General features: G+C 31.0%; 1 protein-coding gene across 1 annotated transcript; it reads right to left on the bottom strand.

Annotated features, from left to right (window-relative positions):
* Positions 1–443: 443 nt before the first annotated feature.
* Positions 444–9685, bottom strand: LOC126723011 (wall-associated receptor kinase-like 1). The gene is made up of 3 exons (XM_050426190.1): positions 8788–9685; positions 4519–4641; positions 444–1765 (listed from the first exon to the last, which is right to left on the bottom strand). Exons 1-3 carry the CDS (start codon positions 9653–9655, stop codon positions 624–626), a joined length of 2133 nt encoding a protein of 710 aa, XP_050282147.1. The 5' UTR covers positions 9656–9685; the 3' UTR covers positions 444–623.
* Positions 9686–20670: the final 10985 nt, after the last annotated feature.

Genomic DNA, 20670 nt, shown 5'->3' with positions numbered 1-20670 from the left:
AAGAATGATAGTTATATATATATATATATATATATATTTTTTTTTTTCTTTTATAGTTGGTTGAGAAAAAAGTTGCTGTGATGTGTAAAAAGGGCTAAGATTGAGGGGTATTTTAGGAGTTTTAACAAAATTTTCATTAAACCTAAATCCATTCACACCCATTCCTCCCAAATATTGGGGAACAAAAATTCAAGGTTTTGAGGGAAAATGAGGAGTGAGTGTTCCCTTTTAATCATTCCATTCATTCCTACTTAAACTCCCTAACAAGGAAATGAACTTTCCATTCCCTCCATTAAAACTCCCAAACAAGAGGAGGGAAGAATAATCTAAAAATGTTCTATTCACTCCATTCCATTCTCTCCTCCCAAACGAAGGATAAAACTTTTTATTGTCAAAACTTAGCAGTTAAAATTTCTTATGTCAATACCAAAAGGACCTAAACAAGACCAAACAAAGATATAATATCATTATTGCTACTATACTAGGAGGAGTTTAAAAATAGTAATATGATTTGATAATAGTTTACAACATGAAACAAAAATGAATAAGTACATAGTTTATTAATCAAAGTGATTTAATGGATAAAAGTGGTAGGATGTATGATGATGAAGTTGTGCTTGATTCTAAACATGAAGTTGTTGAAAAGAAACATCATTCCAAGGTCCCATTTCTTCATTTCCAACATATTCAAGTTCTTCAAAATTTGGTTGAACGGGTGAAATGTTTTGAACTCCCTCCAACTCCATCATGATTTCTAGCATCGTAGGTCGTTTCTTTCCATTAAAGTGCAAACATCTTTTTGCAAGGTTAGCAATTTTCATGACTTCATCTTTATTATCAACCTTGCTTACTTGAGTATCAAGTATATCAAAGAGACGATTCTCTTTTAATGAATGAACAAAATATGTAGATAGATTTCGACGTTCTTGTGATCTCGTCAAAGAAACTGGCTTTTCTCCTGTTAAAAGCTCAACAAGGACCACTCCAAAACTATAAACATCACTCTTTTCTGTAAATTGGCTTGTTTGAAAGTATTCTGGATCCAAGTACCCAAAAGTACCATATACTAGTGTGGTGACATGAGTTTGGTCAATGGCTACTGATTTTGAAGTGCCGAAGTCTGCTACTTTTGTTCTATATTTCTCATCAAGCAGTATGTTTGAAGATTTTATGTCTCGATGGTAAATGGGTAGTGAAGCTGCCGAGTGTAAGTACGATAGAGCTCCCGCAATTTCAGTGGCAATTCTTAAGCGCATTTCCCATGTTAGTAATGGAAAATCTTCATTTTCTTCATGGAGATACTGAAAAAGTGTGCCATTAGGAATGAATTCATAAACTAGCAAAGGAACTTCTGTCTCTAAACAACACCCAAGTAGTTTAACCACATTTCTATGATTGATTTGTGAAAGAATGATAATCTCATTAATGAATTGTTCGAGATTTCCTTCATCCACTATGTTGCACTTTTTAATTGCCACAATTCTTCCATCCACTAACATTCCTTTATAAACTGTACCTTGTCCACCCTTACCAAGTATTCTGTTTTCATTAAAATGATCTGTCGTAGTTTCCAACTCCTTTGAATTGAATAATTTTGCCTTTTGAACATTGTTTTCATTTGAAGATAATTGTTGTTGTAATAACAAACCACCATTCCTTTTGAAGAATTTTTGCTTGAGCTTGATTTTGTTTCTTTTCTTTATCACTTTGTATAACCACCAAGTAATAAGGAGTAGAAACAATACCCCAAAACTTGTACAAATAACTGCATACATCAAGAAAATAAAATAGAAATATCACATCGACATAATAAATTTTTTTATGTTAGAAATATCAGGGTTATATTAAAATATGCATAAGTGTAAAATAGATTTGAACATAATTACGATGAATTAGAAACTTCTTTCCCACTATAGGTTACTAACTTTAGTTTATTTTATTTTATTTATTTATTTTTACATTAATATGTTCTCACAATCTGCACCGCCTAAATAAGTGTTAGCTCCTAATTAATTTCTTAGGAAAAAGAAAATTTACTATTAGGTACTTGAATTATCAGGTAACAGTTTAATGGTGTACCGTGTTTTTATTAAATGACAGGGACTTGAGTTTGGGATACTTTTTCGCCAACAAAAATGTCTCTCTTATTTAATTTTGCAACATGTCCCTGGGCAGTGGGCAGTCCTGCCTTAAATGAGCTTAAACACCTAGTTGAAAAAGTATTACAAAATTATTTTCTAAAAAACAAAATATTTGTATACTCAGTTTGGCTTACCCTCAGTAGTTTTTCAATTGGACATTTAGTTAGTTTCTCCTTGAAATAGAATGATGTGGTTGTATGTTTTAATCTCCACCTTTTGTTTATTTAGTGGGTGTTGTGGCAATTTCTGATTAAGAAAAAAAATGTCCGTTTAGAAAATTACTTGAAAGCCAGATCCTTGAATACTAGTGCTCATCACTAAAATCAGCCTTAAATGTTTCTTGGGATTAGCCAAAATCCTTCACTCATTTCTCCTTTACTTTCTTCCAATATTTAATATTTAGAAAAAGCTAGGGACATAACTTTTGCTATAACTTACTTGAGTGGAAAATTGTGAGTAGTGGAGTAAAAGTAGTGGGTCCACAACCCTACAACTCACGATTTGTCAGATAAAGAAGTTGTGTCAAAAGTTATAATTCTATGCAAGTTATGGAAAAAGTTCTAACCCCTTAGGCCCTTACTCGTGAATAATGAGGGAAAAAGATGAGGTTGTCCTCTCTTAATAGTGAAGCGTACCACTTTAGAGAGCATATTTATTTTTTGGATAAGACTTAGGTACAGTACTTAAGTGCTGTTCCTTAAGTTCCCCTTTTAAGATTCTGCCATGTAGATTTTTGCACATGGGATGAAAGTATATTTTTTATTTAAGTAATCACATGACTGAATCTTAAAAAGGGAACCTAAGGAACAGCACCTAAGGTACTGTATCTAAGATTTGTCCTTATCTTTTCTAGATAGATTTTTAATCTTTGTGGAAAAATAATAAAATATAGAAGAGTACTGTGTAATGCAATTCAGCTAATAATAGTCTAAAACTATCAAGTTATACGAGGTATAATCATATCTTTTGGTGATAGATTGCCTATAGCACAAAAATTAAAAGCTAATTGACTTTTTATGCTCTTCATTTAGTAAACCAAAATGTATGAAATATATATATATATATATATATGTATGTATGTATATGTATATATAAGTTTTTTCAAAGTTGTTTCCATGATATAGCTCGGAAAGGTAGGATTAATTCATTCTTGGCCTGTCATTATCTGTTGAGTTAAGAAAACCAACAAACTAAGGTTGCGTTTGGCAATATGTAAAATATTTTCTAAGAAAATATTTTTAGGTGAAAATATTTTTCAAAAAGAAAAACATTTTCAGGTGTTTGGTTGCATTCCAAAAAATGCTTTGAAAAATATTTTATGGTGTTTGGTTGTGTTCTTGAAAATGCTATAGAAAACACATTTTTATCAAGTTTCTCACATTTTCTCAAGATCCAAACAAATATAATTATAGAAAATCTCAATATATAAACAAAAAAAGAAACAAAAATCAAAATCACATGAGAGAGAGAGAGATTGAGTGATAGAGAGAGAGATTGATTCATGGGTGACTTGGTAGTGGTGGCGGTAGTGGTGACATGGACACAGTGGGTTGATCTAAAGGTTACGGCTCGATCTAGGCGTGGGTTGCCCACAGTAGTTTGATCTAGGAGTGGGTCATTCACACAGTGGTCAAATCGACTCAAGGGTGGGTTGCTCATGGTGGTTCGATTGGCTTCGGGGTGGGTTGTTCACTAGGTCGACACAATGGTTTGATCCATTTTTCGGTGCTTCTAATCTCTCCATGTTCCATTGTAAGTGTTCTCTCTCTCTCTCTCTCTCTCTCTGTGGGTTCGAGTAGAAGAGGAAAATGGGTGTAAATGGTTTGAAGGTAAATTAGAAGTGTAATTTATTTTACATCCCAAGGGCTGATATTTTATAGTCAATGGAAAAGATTTCCGTTTGATTGAGTTTTCCGGCCATCCCAAACACTCATCATAGTGTAAAATATTTTCCATATTCTTTTTACACTCGAAAAAAACACAGCCTAAAAGTAAAAAAATTATTTTCCAAGTAAAAAGGAGAGGTAAGATGGAATGCATTTTCCCTAGGTTGAAACACAAAATACTTCTTAGAGAATTAAATGATAATTAGAATTATAAACACTATATTTGTTAGAATTATGTTGTTAAATAATTAAATTTATGATTTTTTTTAATAGTTTAGGTTTTTGGAACAGTCAGTAATCTGTCATTATATCATAACAGAAAGTATTAAATGATTAAATTTACAATTTCCAAATATTTTTGCACAATTGATAGCGGTAGATGTAACGGACCATGTGCTATAGTAAGTCTCAGTACCTCTTAGTCACATAACCATGATCTTATTATTTTTTACTTTTATTCATTTCCAAATTTAATGAGCATATGGACATACCTATAATTGCTATCTTGAGTATCTTCGATCGAGTCTTTCCCCTGTCGCAATTGTAACTGCCTTCTGTATTCTCACAATCTGACTTGTTGGGACATCTATTGTCTTTCTCACATTCATTTATATCTGACAGGAATAGGATAACATGCAAATTTATAAATTCATTAATTTTTGTGTGCATTGGTGCTTACAAGTTACAACATACATATCTTCGCATTCATCTATATGATATCTAATGGAATTGTGTTACAGAAAAATTAATAAATTCATTAAAATTTTGGGCACTTTGGTGCTCACTCATATAGGCAAAAGAGTTTTCAAAAGTTCTAAGTAACAGAAGTTCTTCAAGATTAATTTGGGTTAAATCCAAGGAGATTAATAAATCTCAAACAGCCTTATTATTACTAGCATTGTCTTGGTTTTTAAGCATCTGTACTTAGGGTCGGAATCACTCACCTGAGGGGCCGGGGGGGGGGGGGGAGTGAAAGTCCTTTTATAGTATGTAAAAATATTGAGCATTTTGAAGATTTAGCTTATAAAAATGGGAGTTGGCTCTCCAAATATTTGAGTTAGTGCAACAATGCTCTTAAAAAAATATGTTTTGCATCCTATAAGTTAAGAGGAGTAACAAATTGGACCATGTAGTTTCATAACTAATAAATTATATGTTGGAATTTTAAAAAGAAAGAAAGTATACCCTATAGTTTCATAAGTAACAAATTAAATCTTGAGATTTCAAAAAGTAACATTTAATTTTGCTACTTTTTGGAACCTTTGAGATTATCATGACTAAAATGTTAGTATCACAACTCGGCCATCCAAACAAAAATTCATGGTTTTGCTACTATGCTTACTCCAACAAGGGGAAAACATAAGCAAACAATAAACTTATACAGAAACCACCAAGTGAACATTATGGTTCAATCAAAAGCTAAATATAAAAACTAAAATGTGGTTGGAGCCAATCATAAGTGAATGGCGATCAACTCATAATTGCTTTATTTCTCAAGCTTGGTGGTAGAATGCAAATGTTACTTAAGCAAGGGGCTAAGAGGCTAAGACACCTAGAGGTTAAATAAAAAACTAAAAAAAGGGGTAAATTACAACAACTACCCTTGAGATGTGGTAGGTTTGTATAAATGCGATAGTTAATATGGGTTGTGAGTTGTGTGTTGATTTAGAAGTTTTTAACTTTCTCAACCAAAAAAAAATTTTTTTTTTGAATTTTTGTGGATCAAATAATTTGGCTTTATTTGGTTGGTGAGAAGTTATAGAAAAGTTTGGCTAAATTTTTACTTTTGATATTTTTTGGATGAATCTATTTTATGAATAGTTTTAAAAAAACAATTTGGAATTTTTAATTCAAGAAATGAAGTTAATGTAAAAATTTGGATGGAGAAATGAAGGAATGCTTAAATTAAATAAATTTGAAATTTAGATGACTTAAAAAAAAGAAAAAAAAGAAAAAAAAAAAGAAGTAAAGTTAGAGGATTGAAATGAATTTTGGTCAAATTTAGAATTAACATTTTTTATTATATAGGAAAATTATTACGTATAATTGGAAATTTTCATTTTATCCTATTATATATTAGATTATTACATATAATGGGAAAGGTAAAGTTTATGAAAATTTTTAACATTAGAAGTAAACTATAAATGTCTAAAGATGTAATTAACATATTTTATATTTTAAGATGTGTTGCTAGTAATTAGAGTTGTAAAGTCGAGCTAAGATATACCGAGTGTTAAAGTTTAGGATTGTTCATTCAATTTGTTGAATATTGCCTCATATTCCTAATTAATTTTAATTTGAGTTTTCTTGATATAGAAGTAGTTGGGTATTTCTTATCCATTAAGGAATAAGATTGAAGTCTTATAAATATATGTTTTTGCAAGAGAAAGTCTCCTAGAATTAAAAACATGAGTGGGTTTCTTTGGAGAATATTTTGGTAGATTTTTATTTTTCATAATAGTTTGGTAGATTTTGAGGTTGAAAGATTACTCTATGTTATGTATTGAGAGTTTGTTTGTTATGTGAGCGTGAGAGAATTATTGGTTGTATTGGGGATTTCGAATTGTGAGTTTGAGTTTGTAAGAGGTTTTGTTTGTGTATTTGTGAGATTTGTGATTTTTTTTTTTTTGGTTTTAGGTTCTGAGTGTTGATTAATGCCGTTGTAATGCCTATGGTTGATATTAGATATTGTTGGTTGGTTTTGCCTGTGGATGTAGGCATATAGTTGGCTAAACCACATTAATATTCCTATCTTGCGTGGATGTTTTATTTTCTTATTCATGTGCATGTACTTCTATTAGCCTCAAATCATAACAATTAATGTTAAAGCTTCTTTTGTTGCACAACAATTGTGTCTCATTGTCAAACTATATTACATATTCAAATTCAGTATATTTTCTTGTTAAATAAACTCAAGCTTGTTTATGAACAATTGAATTGGTTCATTTTTATTTTTCATATATAGTTAGCTTCGCAACTAAAATTTTTCACCTTGTAATAAATTTATGCTAGTAATGTATAACTAAAAAGGGTTGAAGTTATATAATTTCAGTTTATTGTAGAGAATGATTTTTGTTTATGAACTTAAAACAAATAGATTTATCAACATTGTATTGTTAAAAATTATATAATTTTATTACGAAATGTGATTTTTATATCTTATCAATAACTTAGTAATACTTTGAAATTTTATGAATTTATGTATACATATAAAAAAAAAAATATTATATTACTTAATTCATGTCAAATATTCATAAACTTGTTCACATATATATTATTATGTAGGGACGGAGTTGTAGTTGGTAATAATAATAAAAAATTATTATTATTATTATTACCAAACTATTATTTTTTTTTATCTGCTAATATCAAACTATTATTATCAAAGATAAGTAAATAACTAATAAAATAAAATAATATAAATAAATTTAGAGACTATTAATGTTAACAATTTTATTTTATTATTACTGTTCCACTACAGTACTACACGCACTGACTTTTAATTTCTGATTGAACTACTCAATACTGAGAGTCCGTTTGAATACATGCAGCTTATTTTGTTGAAAACTGAAAACTAAAAACACTGTAACAAAATAATTTTTAAATGTATAAATAATACCGTGAGACCTATTTTTAATATTTTTTCCTGAACAAAGTGGTTGTGGGTCTCATGAGCAGTGCGTGAACAATGATAAACAATGATGAACAATGCTATTTGTCTCCAAAAAGCAGAAAATGCATGAATAAAAATAAAAATAAATAAAAAAAGAGAGAGAAAAATGCAAACACAAAACGTCGGATCCAAACATTCACTGAGTCTTTACACTAACAAGCACCAAAAATTAATAAAATAATAATATAATTAACAATTTTATCATATAGGCTACTTTGTCTTTAGTAACTTTAGCGCTTTAGTAATAAAGAGAAACTCGAATTGAACACAAGATATATTGTACTAGTGCGCCGGCGTCGACAGCTTGTGTGGAGGCTAATGGTGCACTTTGCACCCGATTGCAAAATTCGTAGGGGCATTATTGTTTTGTTGTTGTTTTTTTATTATTATATTATTTAGTTCGTTTTGCGACAATCGTGGAGGTTTTTTTTTTTTTTTTTTTTTTTTTTGTGTGAGAAGGGGTCATTTAATATATGACACTTTGTTTTGTTTTTATTTGGACGAGTCTTAATCTAGAAGGGATTTGAGTTTTTTTGTTCTTTTTTTTCAAATTCTTTATTGTGATTTTTTGTTGTTGATAAGATTGTGATATTGTGCCTATAAATAATAATAATAATAATAATAAAGATTGTCATATTGTGAATTTTATTAAAACTATCTTGTTGCTTGTAATGTCTTGTATTTTGGAGGAGCTATGAGAGCTGGGCCAGACTTTAACTTTGTTTTGATTTGAATATTCTGAAACTATTTTAAGATCTAAGAACTGATTATATATGTATATATTGTTTCAAAATTCTAGGGGCCGGTAAGAAAATTAATTTTTTTTTAATTTTGAGAAAATTCCTTCTTTTACAAGGCCCGAGCTCCCGCATAAATTTTGCCAATATTAATTTTTATGCTACTAGAATTTAAAATTTATTTGCAATAGTCTTAGTGAATGCAACCTTAATCATACCGAATAGTCCATAGCTAAAAAAATTTTAAAATAAAAATAATAAAGTGATGAACGTAGAACTAAAGAGTGATCGATCAGGCATGTAATTTAAAAACTAGGGGAAAATTAAAGCTGTTGGTAATTGAAGTTTACCTTGACATCCCGTGTTAAGATAAGGATTTCCTTCGTATCCATAACGGCAATAATATTGCCTGCCTTCGTAACAATTTACTTTCCGTCTATCTGCCTCGGTTGAATTCATGTCAGTAAAGTTAGACACTGTCCACTCCAGCGCCACGGGAACGTATTCCAAAAGCGGCACTTCGTAAGAGGGATTTGTTATGTTTGAATCAAACCATTCCTCTTCTGCTAGGAATGCATATTTGCATTTTTTGCTGCCCTTATTTTTCCCATTTTTACTTTTGAAAGTTACATTAAATACTTGATTCCCATAAGGGACTGTGGTCTGGCAGCAGTTGAAGCCCGAACATTTAGCTTCCCTGTCTATCATGGTTTTACCATCGCAATCAGAATTGCAACCAACCAGCACCGTAGGATCACTACCGGTCATCAAGGCCATATTGTTGCAACCAACCGAAATAAATTTATTCCGATAGGATGAGAAGTAAAAAGGACTCCCCTTCATATTCACACTACTATTGCTCGGAACCGTATTTGCACAATTCGAAGAAATAATAATCGGCATCTTGACTCGAACGATGCTTGGCTCAAAAGAAATGTATGAATCATTCCTATATGGATTAGTAATATTGATTTCCAGCACTTCCATGTTTATTCTGGGAAGGAAGGCTCTAGCCGAGCTGCCCTTTCCAGTGCAATTAATTCTGAACCAGTCGTTCAAGTAACAACCGGCTGTTGTCATTCCAAACGGGTATGGAATACTAACATTTCCACAGAACTCTACACAATTGGGCTTCACCATAGGTGGTGGTGCTGCTGCTGCTAATCCATATGTCAGAAGAAGTAAGAAAGTAATGCGCATTAGAAATTGCACACCCATTTAATTTCTGTATCTTTTGCAGGGCTACAAAGCAAGCCATACATACCCAGCCTTTATATATACCAATATATATAGCCTCACAAGAAAAGTATAGCTAGACAATATATTTTTCCGCACCTTCCGCGAAATTTTGGTCCTTCGTTTACTTGACTTTATAATTGGATAGAATCACTGCCGTAAAAATAAATATATTTTTCCTCACCTTCCGCGAAATTTTGTTCCCTCGTTTACTTGGACTTTATAAGCGAACAGAAACAATGCTGTAATAATATTCCAACATGCAAGTCTAAATTGCTGTCCGTGCAATAAAAAACAAGGTAAGTTCTTTCTTTCAGACCCTACTTGCGGGAAACAAAAAATGGCCAATGTTGTACGTATTGGCAAAAAGTGTACAATATTTATCACTTTTTGCAAGTACAAAATTTGTCACTTTTTGTGTCTTTTATCATGTAAATTTGTCTTATGAGTAAAGCGCAAATATATAGAAATCCAAAACAACTAAGATGAAAAGTGCCTTAATTTGTATTATTTACTTGTGTTAGTCATTATCTATCGATAAAAGGATCCCACTAAAAAACGGATTTATAGCTAGGGACGGAACTAGGATTCAAACTTAGGGGGGTCGAAGTTCTTTGTTCAAAAATTTTAAAAAATTGAAATATCAATATTAGATGTTAACAAAAATGCATTACTAGCATTAATTTTTTTATTATTTGTATTTTTTTATTTTGAAAAAAATTCACAAATGACAATTTATAATCAAGAGTTTTGTAAATTGTGATTTACAACTATGTTTTTTGTTGGCTTTAATTCCGTGTCAAATTTGATTATTATGTTCAATCATTTCTCTGTATTTTTGTGGAATTTAATGTAAGGGTTGTGTGTGAAAGTCTGGTAAAGATTCTATGAAAATGAGGATTTCACGACTAGCTCATAAGTGCTAACTTGCGAAACAGGCCACACAAGAAGCACATGCTGGAATTCGAAGAGTCTTTGACAAGCTAGATTTCACGAGTCATTTGCGACTGAAGCCAAGTCGCGAGTGAAATATTCAAACATTATAGCGTACCATTCATGAAAATAAAAATCACATAGTTCAAATATTAAAATCACGTAGTTCAATATTCAAATATTGTAATTTCATTTCTTTATTAATGAAAATGATGGGGATGTTATTTTGAACAAGAAAGAAGAAAATAGCAATTAGAGGAAAGTTGATCAAGAAGTAAATAGCAAGCATAGAAAACCAAGTCAACGGAATTGTACCATAACATGAGCAATAAGGCTTGTAAGTCTTAACCCAACGTAGTAGTAAGTCAATAACAAAGAAAAAGTCTTTTGCTAGGAAACTTGGGAGGCTAGCTAACCACAAAATATTTGGTTGCAATTGCTATTCACAATCAAATGACACGAAGTTATGACTGAGCGCGAGGCTCATGTGTGATAAAAGCACAATTTTTCTACCAAATATTAAAAGCAATTTATTAGGGACAAAACTAGAATTCAAACTTAGGAGGGTCGAAATTCTTTGTTCAAAAATTTTAAAAAATTGAAATATCAATACTTGAGGTTGACAACAATGCATTATTAGCATTAATTTTTTTTAATTATTTGTATTTTTTATTTTGAAAAAAAAAAATCGCAAATGACAATTTATGTTCAAGAGTTTTGTAAATTGTGATTTACAACTATGTTTTTTGTTGGCTTTAATTCTGTGTCAAATTTGATTGTAATTATGTTCAATCATTTCCCTATATTTTTGTGGGATTTAATGTAAGGGTTGTGTGTGAGAGTCTGGTAAAGATTCTGTGAAAATGAGGATTTCACGACTAGCTCATAAGTGCTAACTCAAGAAATAGGCCACACAAAAAGCACATGCTGGAATTTGAAGAGTCTTTGATAGGCTAGATTTCACGAGTCATTTGCAACTCAAGCCAAGTCGCGAGTGAAATATTCAAACATTGTAGCATACCATTCATGAAAATCATAATCACGTAGTTCAAATATCAAAATCACGTAGTTCAATATTCAAATATTGTAATTTCATTTCTTTATTAATGAAAATGATGGGGATGTTACTTTGATCAAGAAAGAAAAAAAATAGCAATTAGAGGAAAGCTAATCAAGAAGTAAATAGCGAGCATAGAAAAGCAAGTCAACACAATTGTATTGTGACATGAGCAATAAGGCTTGTAAGCCCTAACCCAATGTAGTCAATAACAAAGAAAAAGTCCTCTGCTAGGAAACTTGGGAGGCTAGCTAGCCACAAAATATTTGGTCGCAATTGCTATTCACAATCAAATGACACGGAGTTATGACTAAGCACGAGGCTCATGTGTGATAAATGCACCATTTTTCTACCAAATATTAAAAGCAATTTATTAGGGACGAAACTAGAATTCAAACTTAAGAGGGTCGAAGTTCTTTGTTCAAAAATTTTAAAAAATTGAAATATCAATACTAGAGGTTTACAACAATGCATTATTAGCATTAATTTTTTGATTATTTGTATTTTTTATTTTGAAAAAAAAAATCACAAATGACAATATATAATCAAGAGTTTTGTAAATTGTGATTTACAACTATGTTTTTTGTTGGCTTTAATTCCATGAAAAATTTGATTGTAATTATGTTCAATCATTTCCATGTATTTTTGTGGGATTTAATGTAAGGGCTGTGCGTGAGAGTCTGGTAAAGATTCTATGAAAATGAGGATTTCACGACTAGAACATAAGTGCTAACTTGCGAAATAGGCCATGCAAGAAGCACATTCTAGAATTTGAAGAGTCTTTAACAGGCTAGATTTCACTAGTCATTTGCGATTGAAGCCAAGTCACGAGTGAAATATTCAAACATTGTAGCGTACCATTCATGAAAATCAAAATCACATAGTTCAAATATCAAAATCGTGTAGTTCAATATTCAAATATTGTAATTTCATTTCTTTATTAATGAAAATGATGGGGATGTTACTTTGATCAAGAAAGAAGAAAATAGCAATTAGAGGAAAGCTGATCAAGAAGTCAATAGCAAGCATAGAAAACCAAGTCAACGGAATTGTACCATAACATGAGCAATAAGGCTTGTAAGTCTTAAACCTACGTAGCAGTAAGTCAATAACAAAGAAAAGGTCTTTTGCTAGGAAAGTTGGGAGGCTAGCTAGCCACAAAATATTTGGTCACAATTTGCTATTCACAATCAAATGACACGAAGTTATGACTGAGCACGAGACTTATGTGTGATAAAAGCACAATTTTTCTACCTAATATTAAAAGCAATTTATTAGGAACGAAACCAGAATTCAAACTTAGGAGGGTTGAAGTTCTTCGTTCAAAAATTTTAAAAAAGGGAAATATCAATACTACAGGTTTACAACAATGCATTATTACCGTTAATTTTTTAATTATTTGTATTTTTTATTTTGAAAAAAAAAAATCACAAATGACAATTTATAATCAAGAGTTTTGTAAGTCAATTGGCACGTCCTAATACTTTCAAGGTTTGACCAAGATTAGTCTGATTCTTTAATCTATCAACATTATAAATTAGAAAAAAAATTATATACTCTTTTTACATAATTCTATAACTAATAACTTCATAATGCTAAATATATAGTTAAAATATTCTTATAAAAAAATACAAAAAACTATAGTTAAAAGTTCAAATCTATGTCAAGCATTATATTAATAAAACAACCAAAATAATGGTTAATAATATCATGCATTAATATTCAGCGTAAAAAAGGGTAAGACAATTATTGGTGCCTTGGTAAGGTTGAGAATTTTTCCTTTGAAAAATTGCAAGTTTGAAAAAATAGTAAAGAAAAAAAATATTGAAAGAGATATATTAAACAATCACATGATAATGGATGGTAACTTTGATTCTTTAACTAAGTAAATTATAAAGCTTTTCCCGTCATTACATTAATTTAGTTAAGTCACAAAAATTTTTACCAATAGATTAATCTCACACATGCTTTGGTGGCAGTTTATATAAGGCACAAAACAATAGATTGTTATTGTTTCACACATGTATTACCATTTATGCATGCATGCCAAGTGTGTCCCAAAGTTAATAAAACATGAAAAAAAAAAAAATCTACCATTCAAAAAATAGATAAATTTTTTCTACTAATGAGTTAAAGACATCAACTGATCCAAGTTGTTGGTGATTAACTAGTGTGTGGATGAAGCGATCAACAATATAAGAGTTGTCTCTATGTCTATGAGGTGGAATCATTTGAGAGAGGCATAGAGCTCTCAAATGAGAGGGAGAAATTCAGTAAAACTTATTGGGTTTTTGTGATTTGTTTTGCTAGGATTTGTAATTGATTTGTTGTTATTGTTTTTGCTTAGACCATATCTATGATTTTTCCAAAGATTTTTCTTATTATCCATGAAAGTTCAATAAGTGTATAAAACACTTTGAACGTTTAGACCCCCAATTTACAAATTACCAATTCAAGCTTAATATCAAACAATTAATGTCCAGAAAATGAACGTAAGCTTAATATTGAATTGATAAACAATTTAAACCAAATAAATTCACATCCACAGCAGAAATTAAATGGAAAAGATTAAGGGAAGAGAGATGCAAATACAAGGACAACACTTGATGTGTTATCGAAGAGAAAACTGAAGCCCTCGGCATAAAACCTCTTCGCCACCCTCCAAGCGGTAAACAATCCACTAAAGAATGTAGTTGGGATACATGAATAGCAGAAGACCCTCCAAGCCTAATCTTCCCAATGTACCTAAGCCCTCCAAGCTCCTACTCTAACGAGGTTATGCCGAACCTATTTCTTCTTTAGCTTGCCGGATTCCGCTACTTGATCATAGCATCTACCAATATGAAATTGGTCCCTTTTTAACTACTTCCCAAACACCAAATGGCCTCCTCACAGATATGGGTATGGTGAGAAAAGGTTTTGGTAATATACCTCTCACTACAAGAAATCTGGGTTTAGGTGACGTTTTAAAAACGTCACTAAAAACCCAAAAAAAAATCACTATAGACACAAATGGTCTATAGTGACGTTTTCTTTTGCGACGTTCAAAAACGTCACAATAGAGTGTCACTATAGATCTATTGTGACGTTTCGAAAAACGTCGCCATATGTTACTCTTTAGTGACGTTTAAAAACTTTTAGTGACATTTTATAAAACGTTACTAAATAATATTACATTTTCGTATATAATGTTGGAAAATACATTTAGCGACGTTTTTAAAACGCCGCAAATAATAACACCTATAGTGACGTTTCAAAAACGTCACAAAAGCATTTGTCCTCTCATTTTTAATGACATTTTTAAAATGTTGCTATAGGATTGATTATTTGCGACGTTTTAAAGGTGTCACTAAAAAGGATTTCCTTTTACTTTTTAGTGACGTTTTCAAAATGTCGCAAAAGCTTGCTCATTTTTTTTAAAAAAAATATTAAAAATGCTATATATTCGTTTAATACCAATACATATATCATCTTGAATTGAACAAAATACTTGTCTACCTACAAATAAAAACAACCACCTAAACTATGACAATATTAAACAAAGTACAATACTTCCAAAATAAATGTGGTTGTAACAAAACACTTGTCTACCTATACCAAAAGAGAACCACAACCCAAACTATGACAATATTATAAACAAAGTACAATAGTTCCAAAATAATTGTGGTTGTTCAAAATAACTATGTAGTAGCCCATGGAATCCTTAAAACATTGCATGTACAGCTATATGCTAGTTTCTTGATGGGATGAAGCTTGTGACCTGTAAGGAGTTGGAGATTGATGATCTAAACCAAAACCACCCTGAATACAAATTAAAGTATCTAATAAGTTCATAAAGTAATCATTTCTAGTAACAAAATAATAGTTACTATACTTAAAAAATTTAAAAACCAAATACATTCTTAAAACATTAAAATTTAATACCCGACTAGCTTCTGAAGAATGATTTTGCTGATTTTGCACTAGTTGCATCAATTGGGTCATTCACTCCTCCAAGTTTTCATAACGATTCACTTTCTCCGTCAAAGAAGCCACTTGATTCTTCAACTGAGTCACTTCAGCATCCCTTTCTTGGCTTCTTACTTGAGCAATTACAGGAGTGCACTTGGCAGGATGCATACTTGGAGTTGGGCCAAATCCCACACCTCGAACACGACCATTGCACTCATTACCAAACACTTGAGCATATACATCATCTGGTGCCCATGCAATACTACCACTAAGGTCAAATGATTGCACACGATTTGAGGACTCACTCAACAGTTCGTTGATTTTTTTCCTAATATTCAAAATTTGAACACAACAACACATTAGAAATTAACAATGTTAATAGATTCAATATTACTCTTAGCAAATCATGATATTACTTACAATGTTGCCTTCTGCTACGGTGTTAACTGGAGTACCATCTTTATGAAAATGGAGTTTTACATATACATCCGCACGCTTTACAGGATGCCCAAGCGTTGTTACCTAAATTATGGTCATTTCATTTATTTAATTAGGAATAATGGTTTCATACAAACTTAACAACAATCTAATAAGTCATTTACAAGATAATTACTAAGTCATTACCATTTCTTCTGCATATGAAGCAAAGTTTTTTGAACCACCAGTATGCACATTTGTTTGCTTAGAACGACTGTTCTTGTTTTTCAAAGCAAGCTCCTACGTTCAAAAAAATTACATATTTAAACAAAGTATTATTTGAATATATTTTTCATGGTAGATATTCAATGTAGCATAAAGATATTCATATGAATGTTCTTGTTTTGATGATGATGTAGAACAATTAAAGCATATCAATATAGAATAATATCTTCATTTTTGGTAACCTCCAATACTGAACAAGGTCTTCATAATCTTTAGAAATTACATTTGGTGGTACTTGTGCTCAATTTCCTCTTCCTAGGAAATACTTCTTCTTCAAATCTGACTTGTGGTTCTTCCAAGATTTTGCAATTGAGGACAATGTCCTATTCTTCATTGCCTCCCACTTAGCAGGTTCTTCAGGCAAAATCCATTTTGACTACATGCAATAGCTTAGTTAGCAAAATCCATATCAAGCTAAACATTTGTGTAAAACTCAGTACAAGATAGAATAATACACATGTAGTCTATAACTTCCTAAATACCTGAACAATATCCCATATTTGTTCCTTAAATTCATCTGGCATTCTTGTCCAATTTTTATACTTAATTGGGCACAAATGGGGTTTTCGTGCAATTGTACTCAACCAACCTATGATGCAACATTTCATGCATATTACTATTTTGATTTGAGTTTTCTTGGACAGAAGTACTAGGAGTTCTAACAGAAGTCTTTCTAGATGATGATTCCCCGTGAACAATCCAACGTCGATAACCCCTACAAATCCCATGTGATACTAGATGAATTCGTACAACATCTATAGCCAACATTGTTGAATGTGCACATTTTCGACATGGACAAACAATCGTACCATCTTGTTGTTTATGTTGAGATGCAAAATTCAAGAATTGTGCAACTCCATTTCTATATTCCACAAATCTCCTATCTCTAATGTCCATCCAACTCTTATCCATAGCTATAGAACAAAATAACTAAACAATCCACCACAAAACAATTATCAATATAACAATATAAAATGCTTACAAGTATTGAAATCCAAAAATTAAACAACAAATATAACTCAAAAATATCCATCCAAATTTTCAAAAAATAATAAACACTTCTAATATGAATGTAAACCACCTTATAGCACTATGCAAGCCACCCACTTGCTCCAACTCAACAATCCACCCCAACACAATTTTCATAATCACAAATATAGAATGTAAGATTAAGTCCAAAAATTAATCAAAAAATATAACTCCAATACAATTTCCAAATTTAATAAATCCACCAATAAAAAAGGAAAAAAATTGAACACACAGAGAGAAAGAACTGGATAGAGCTCACAAGACTAGAGAAAGAACTAGATGCCTTATATATTGAAACTAGATTTCGTAAGGTGAATTCTTACAAGCTACTTGTTAATTACTAAATTTTTTTCCCCAATAAATGTATAAGTGAAATAGTTAAAGCCATGATTTGTAATTAGTAGTGCTGAGGTGTCATCAAATTGGAAGTCACAGTTCAAGAAATCAAGGTAGCATAAAAATAAAAATTTGTTATAGAGTTGTTGTGATACTCTAGGTTGTGGGGATTGAATTGTACGAGTGTGTGCAACACAAACATGTCCTAAGTTTCGCATTTAACATGTACTATAGATCAATTTAGGCTATTCATGTAATTAAGATGAGCCCTAATTATAACTAATGCTTTAGGGCATAATGTAGATATAGCGCTCCCTTAGGTAATAACAAATGGCATTAAAGCTAGGGTGATATTTTGATTATGCAATTTAATTATGCTAAATATTTGATGAAGTTTTGATCAATTGCACCCATTAAGCTATCACTATCCAATGATGCCAATACAAAAATGTAGCTAGTCACTAAATTTAGATTTTATTATCTTCCTCTCTTTGAAGAATGTTTCTAGCTAATCCATGAGTAGCATCACATTGAAATGTGAAGCATTGACCAAGTTTACTATTGGCATAATTTTCCAATTTTAGGGATGAGGTGGGTTTTGCAAAAAACCAAAGTATTAAATAGTAGAAAAGATGTTTGTGACAAACAAATCTTTGTTCATAATTGGTAGTCATTATAATTATTATAACTTTTGCAAATTTGTGACAAATGAGTATTAGTTCATAATTGTAGTCATGGTAATTAGTATAAGTTTTGCACTTAGACACTATGCTCCGCTTAATATGTTAGAAATACTCAATATCTTTTTGTTTGATTGAATTGAAATTTGTTAATAATAATAATTATTTGGAATTGGTAGTAGCTCTATTCCTTGTTTTGTTTCTCATTAAACGATGCTAGAAAGACTCAATCAAGTGTCAACCATATCCATCCAAATTTCTAAATTTAATAAACACTTCCAATATCAATTACAATGACCTTATAACACCATGCAAGCGACCCGCTTGCTCCAACACAACAATCCACCCAATATAATTATCATAATCATAAATATAAAATGCTTACAAGTATTAAAGTCCAAAAATTAATCAACAAATATAACTCAAAAATATCCATCCAATTCTTCAAAAAAATAATAAACACTTCAAATATAAATGTAAACCGCCTTATAGCACCATGCAAGCCACATGCTTGCTCCAACTCAACAATCCACCCCAACACAATCATCAACATCTCAAGTACAAATTTTTAAGCAAAAATTACTTACTATACTCAAGCCAAGCACGCACCTTTCCAAAAATATAAATTCCAAACTTATCACAATAAGTGAGTAGTTAACCTGCAAAATAAAAGAGGACACTTAAAATAGTTCCAAAATAAGTGAGTAGTTGTCCCAGTACATTCGAAATCTATTAATTTTTTTTTCTAATTTAATGGTTCCAAAATAGAAACTATTTTAACTCTAGTAGCTTTAATTTTAAAAGTTAAAAGTGTTTTTTGACAACAAAAAGAAAGAAAAGAAAAGGAAAATATTCCCCACCTCAAATCCCTTGTTTTTCAATGATTAGACTACAAGCTTTTTATTGACTAGATTTTTCTACTCTACTAAATATTAGAAAAAAAAAAAAAAAAGATTTTTTAGAAAAGATTTTTTGTTGAATCGGATAGAGTTCATCATGACTAAACTTGCTATCAACTTGAAGTCTAGGACCCCATTTGGTTATATTTTCGTCAAGCTTTCACTTTTTCTACATGCATGGAAAACACCTAGTGTATAAATAATTAATAGGAGACACTTTGCTATAGATATTGAAAAAAAAAAAAAAAAAAAAAAAGCATCCTAGCTATTGATAAGGATCCATCCCCTGCCATTGATTTCAAAATATGGATATAATATTGAAAAAATGTAATTGGGAGCCATTGAAGTTTTGTTTTGGTCTTACAGTGAAATAACTTTGGCTTTTGCAACAACACGTACTGTTTTGCTCACAAACAGACAAAAATTGACTAAACCAATGTAACTGTAGAAATGGCTATAGACAATTTTTATATACTATAGAAATTTTTCAAAAGGATGTTCAAATTGCAAATGGAAAACTGTTGACAATTTGAATTTTAAATTGATGTCAATCTAAAGCTTGATGTGCATATTGTCTTAGGTGGTCCATCAAGCTTTTGAGGCCATAATAGATATCTACTGCATGCTAATAGTTCACTTTTTATATATTAGCCCTTTGAAGATTTTATATAGTGGGTACACTTTTTATATATTAGCCCTATAATAATAATAATAAATATATAAACTTTCATGGATAAAAAATTATCAATGCTTCCAAGAATTGCATTCACAATAAACATCACACAGAGCCATATTTAAAAAAGAAGTCAAGATTTATTAAAAAAATATAATAATAATAAATATATAAACTTTCATGGTATAATATTGAAAAACAAATATGTACACTCTAAAAAAATACTTACAATGATTCAACCCATGATCCTCAAGTCCTTTTGCACAAGAAGCCAAATCTGAATAAGAGTTTTCTCTACTAATTTCCAACCAAAATAGAAAAACAAAAAAAAATAGCACAAAACACCATGACCCATTAAAGAAAAACCAAATCAAAGCAAACCCATTAGCTAAAAACAAATACTTACACTCTAAAGAAACTTCAACAACAAAAAGATTCCAACTAGCACTGAAAAATAGCAAAAATTAGCACAAAAACGTAGTGACCCATTAAAGAAATACCCAATTAATGCAAACCCATAAATTAAGAACAAAGACTTACACTTTGAAGAAACTAGAACAACAAAAAAGAGAGAAAAAAGTATGGTGGTGGTAGTAGGCCTTGGTGGAGGTTGACGACGGCCGCGGTGGCTATGGTGGTGGTAGTGGGTGGTAGGCAAAATGTGTGGTAGTGTTGGAGAAAATGGCTCACAAACAAACAATAGGAACAAAAAAGAAAAGAAAGGCTTAATGAATAAT

Source organism: Quercus robur, chromosome 4, assembly GCF_932294415.1.
Source record: "Quercus robur chromosome 4, dhQueRobu3.1, whole genome shotgun sequence".
In the NCBI taxonomy this organism is placed as follows: Eukaryota; Viridiplantae; Streptophyta; class Magnoliopsida; order Fagales; family Fagaceae; genus Quercus; species Quercus robur.
Note: the sequence above shows the minus strand (reverse complement) of the source record. Positions and strands in the feature narration are given on the sequence as shown.

Excerpts from the sequence above, each read along its gene's own strand:
- LOC126723011 (XM_050426190.1), bottom strand. The coding sequence starts at position 9,655 with ATGGGTGTGCAATTTCTAATGCGCATTACTTTCTTACTTCTTCTGACA. Across the intron at positions 4,642-8,787 it reads TCTTAACACGGGATGTCAAG|ATATAAATGAATGTGAGAAA; the intron begins GTAAACTTCAAT and ends TATTCCTGTCAG. Across the intron at positions 1,766-4,518 it reads ACTCAAGATAGCAATTATAG|TTATTTGTACAAGTTTTGGG; the intron begins GTATGTCCATAT and ends TGATGTATGCAG.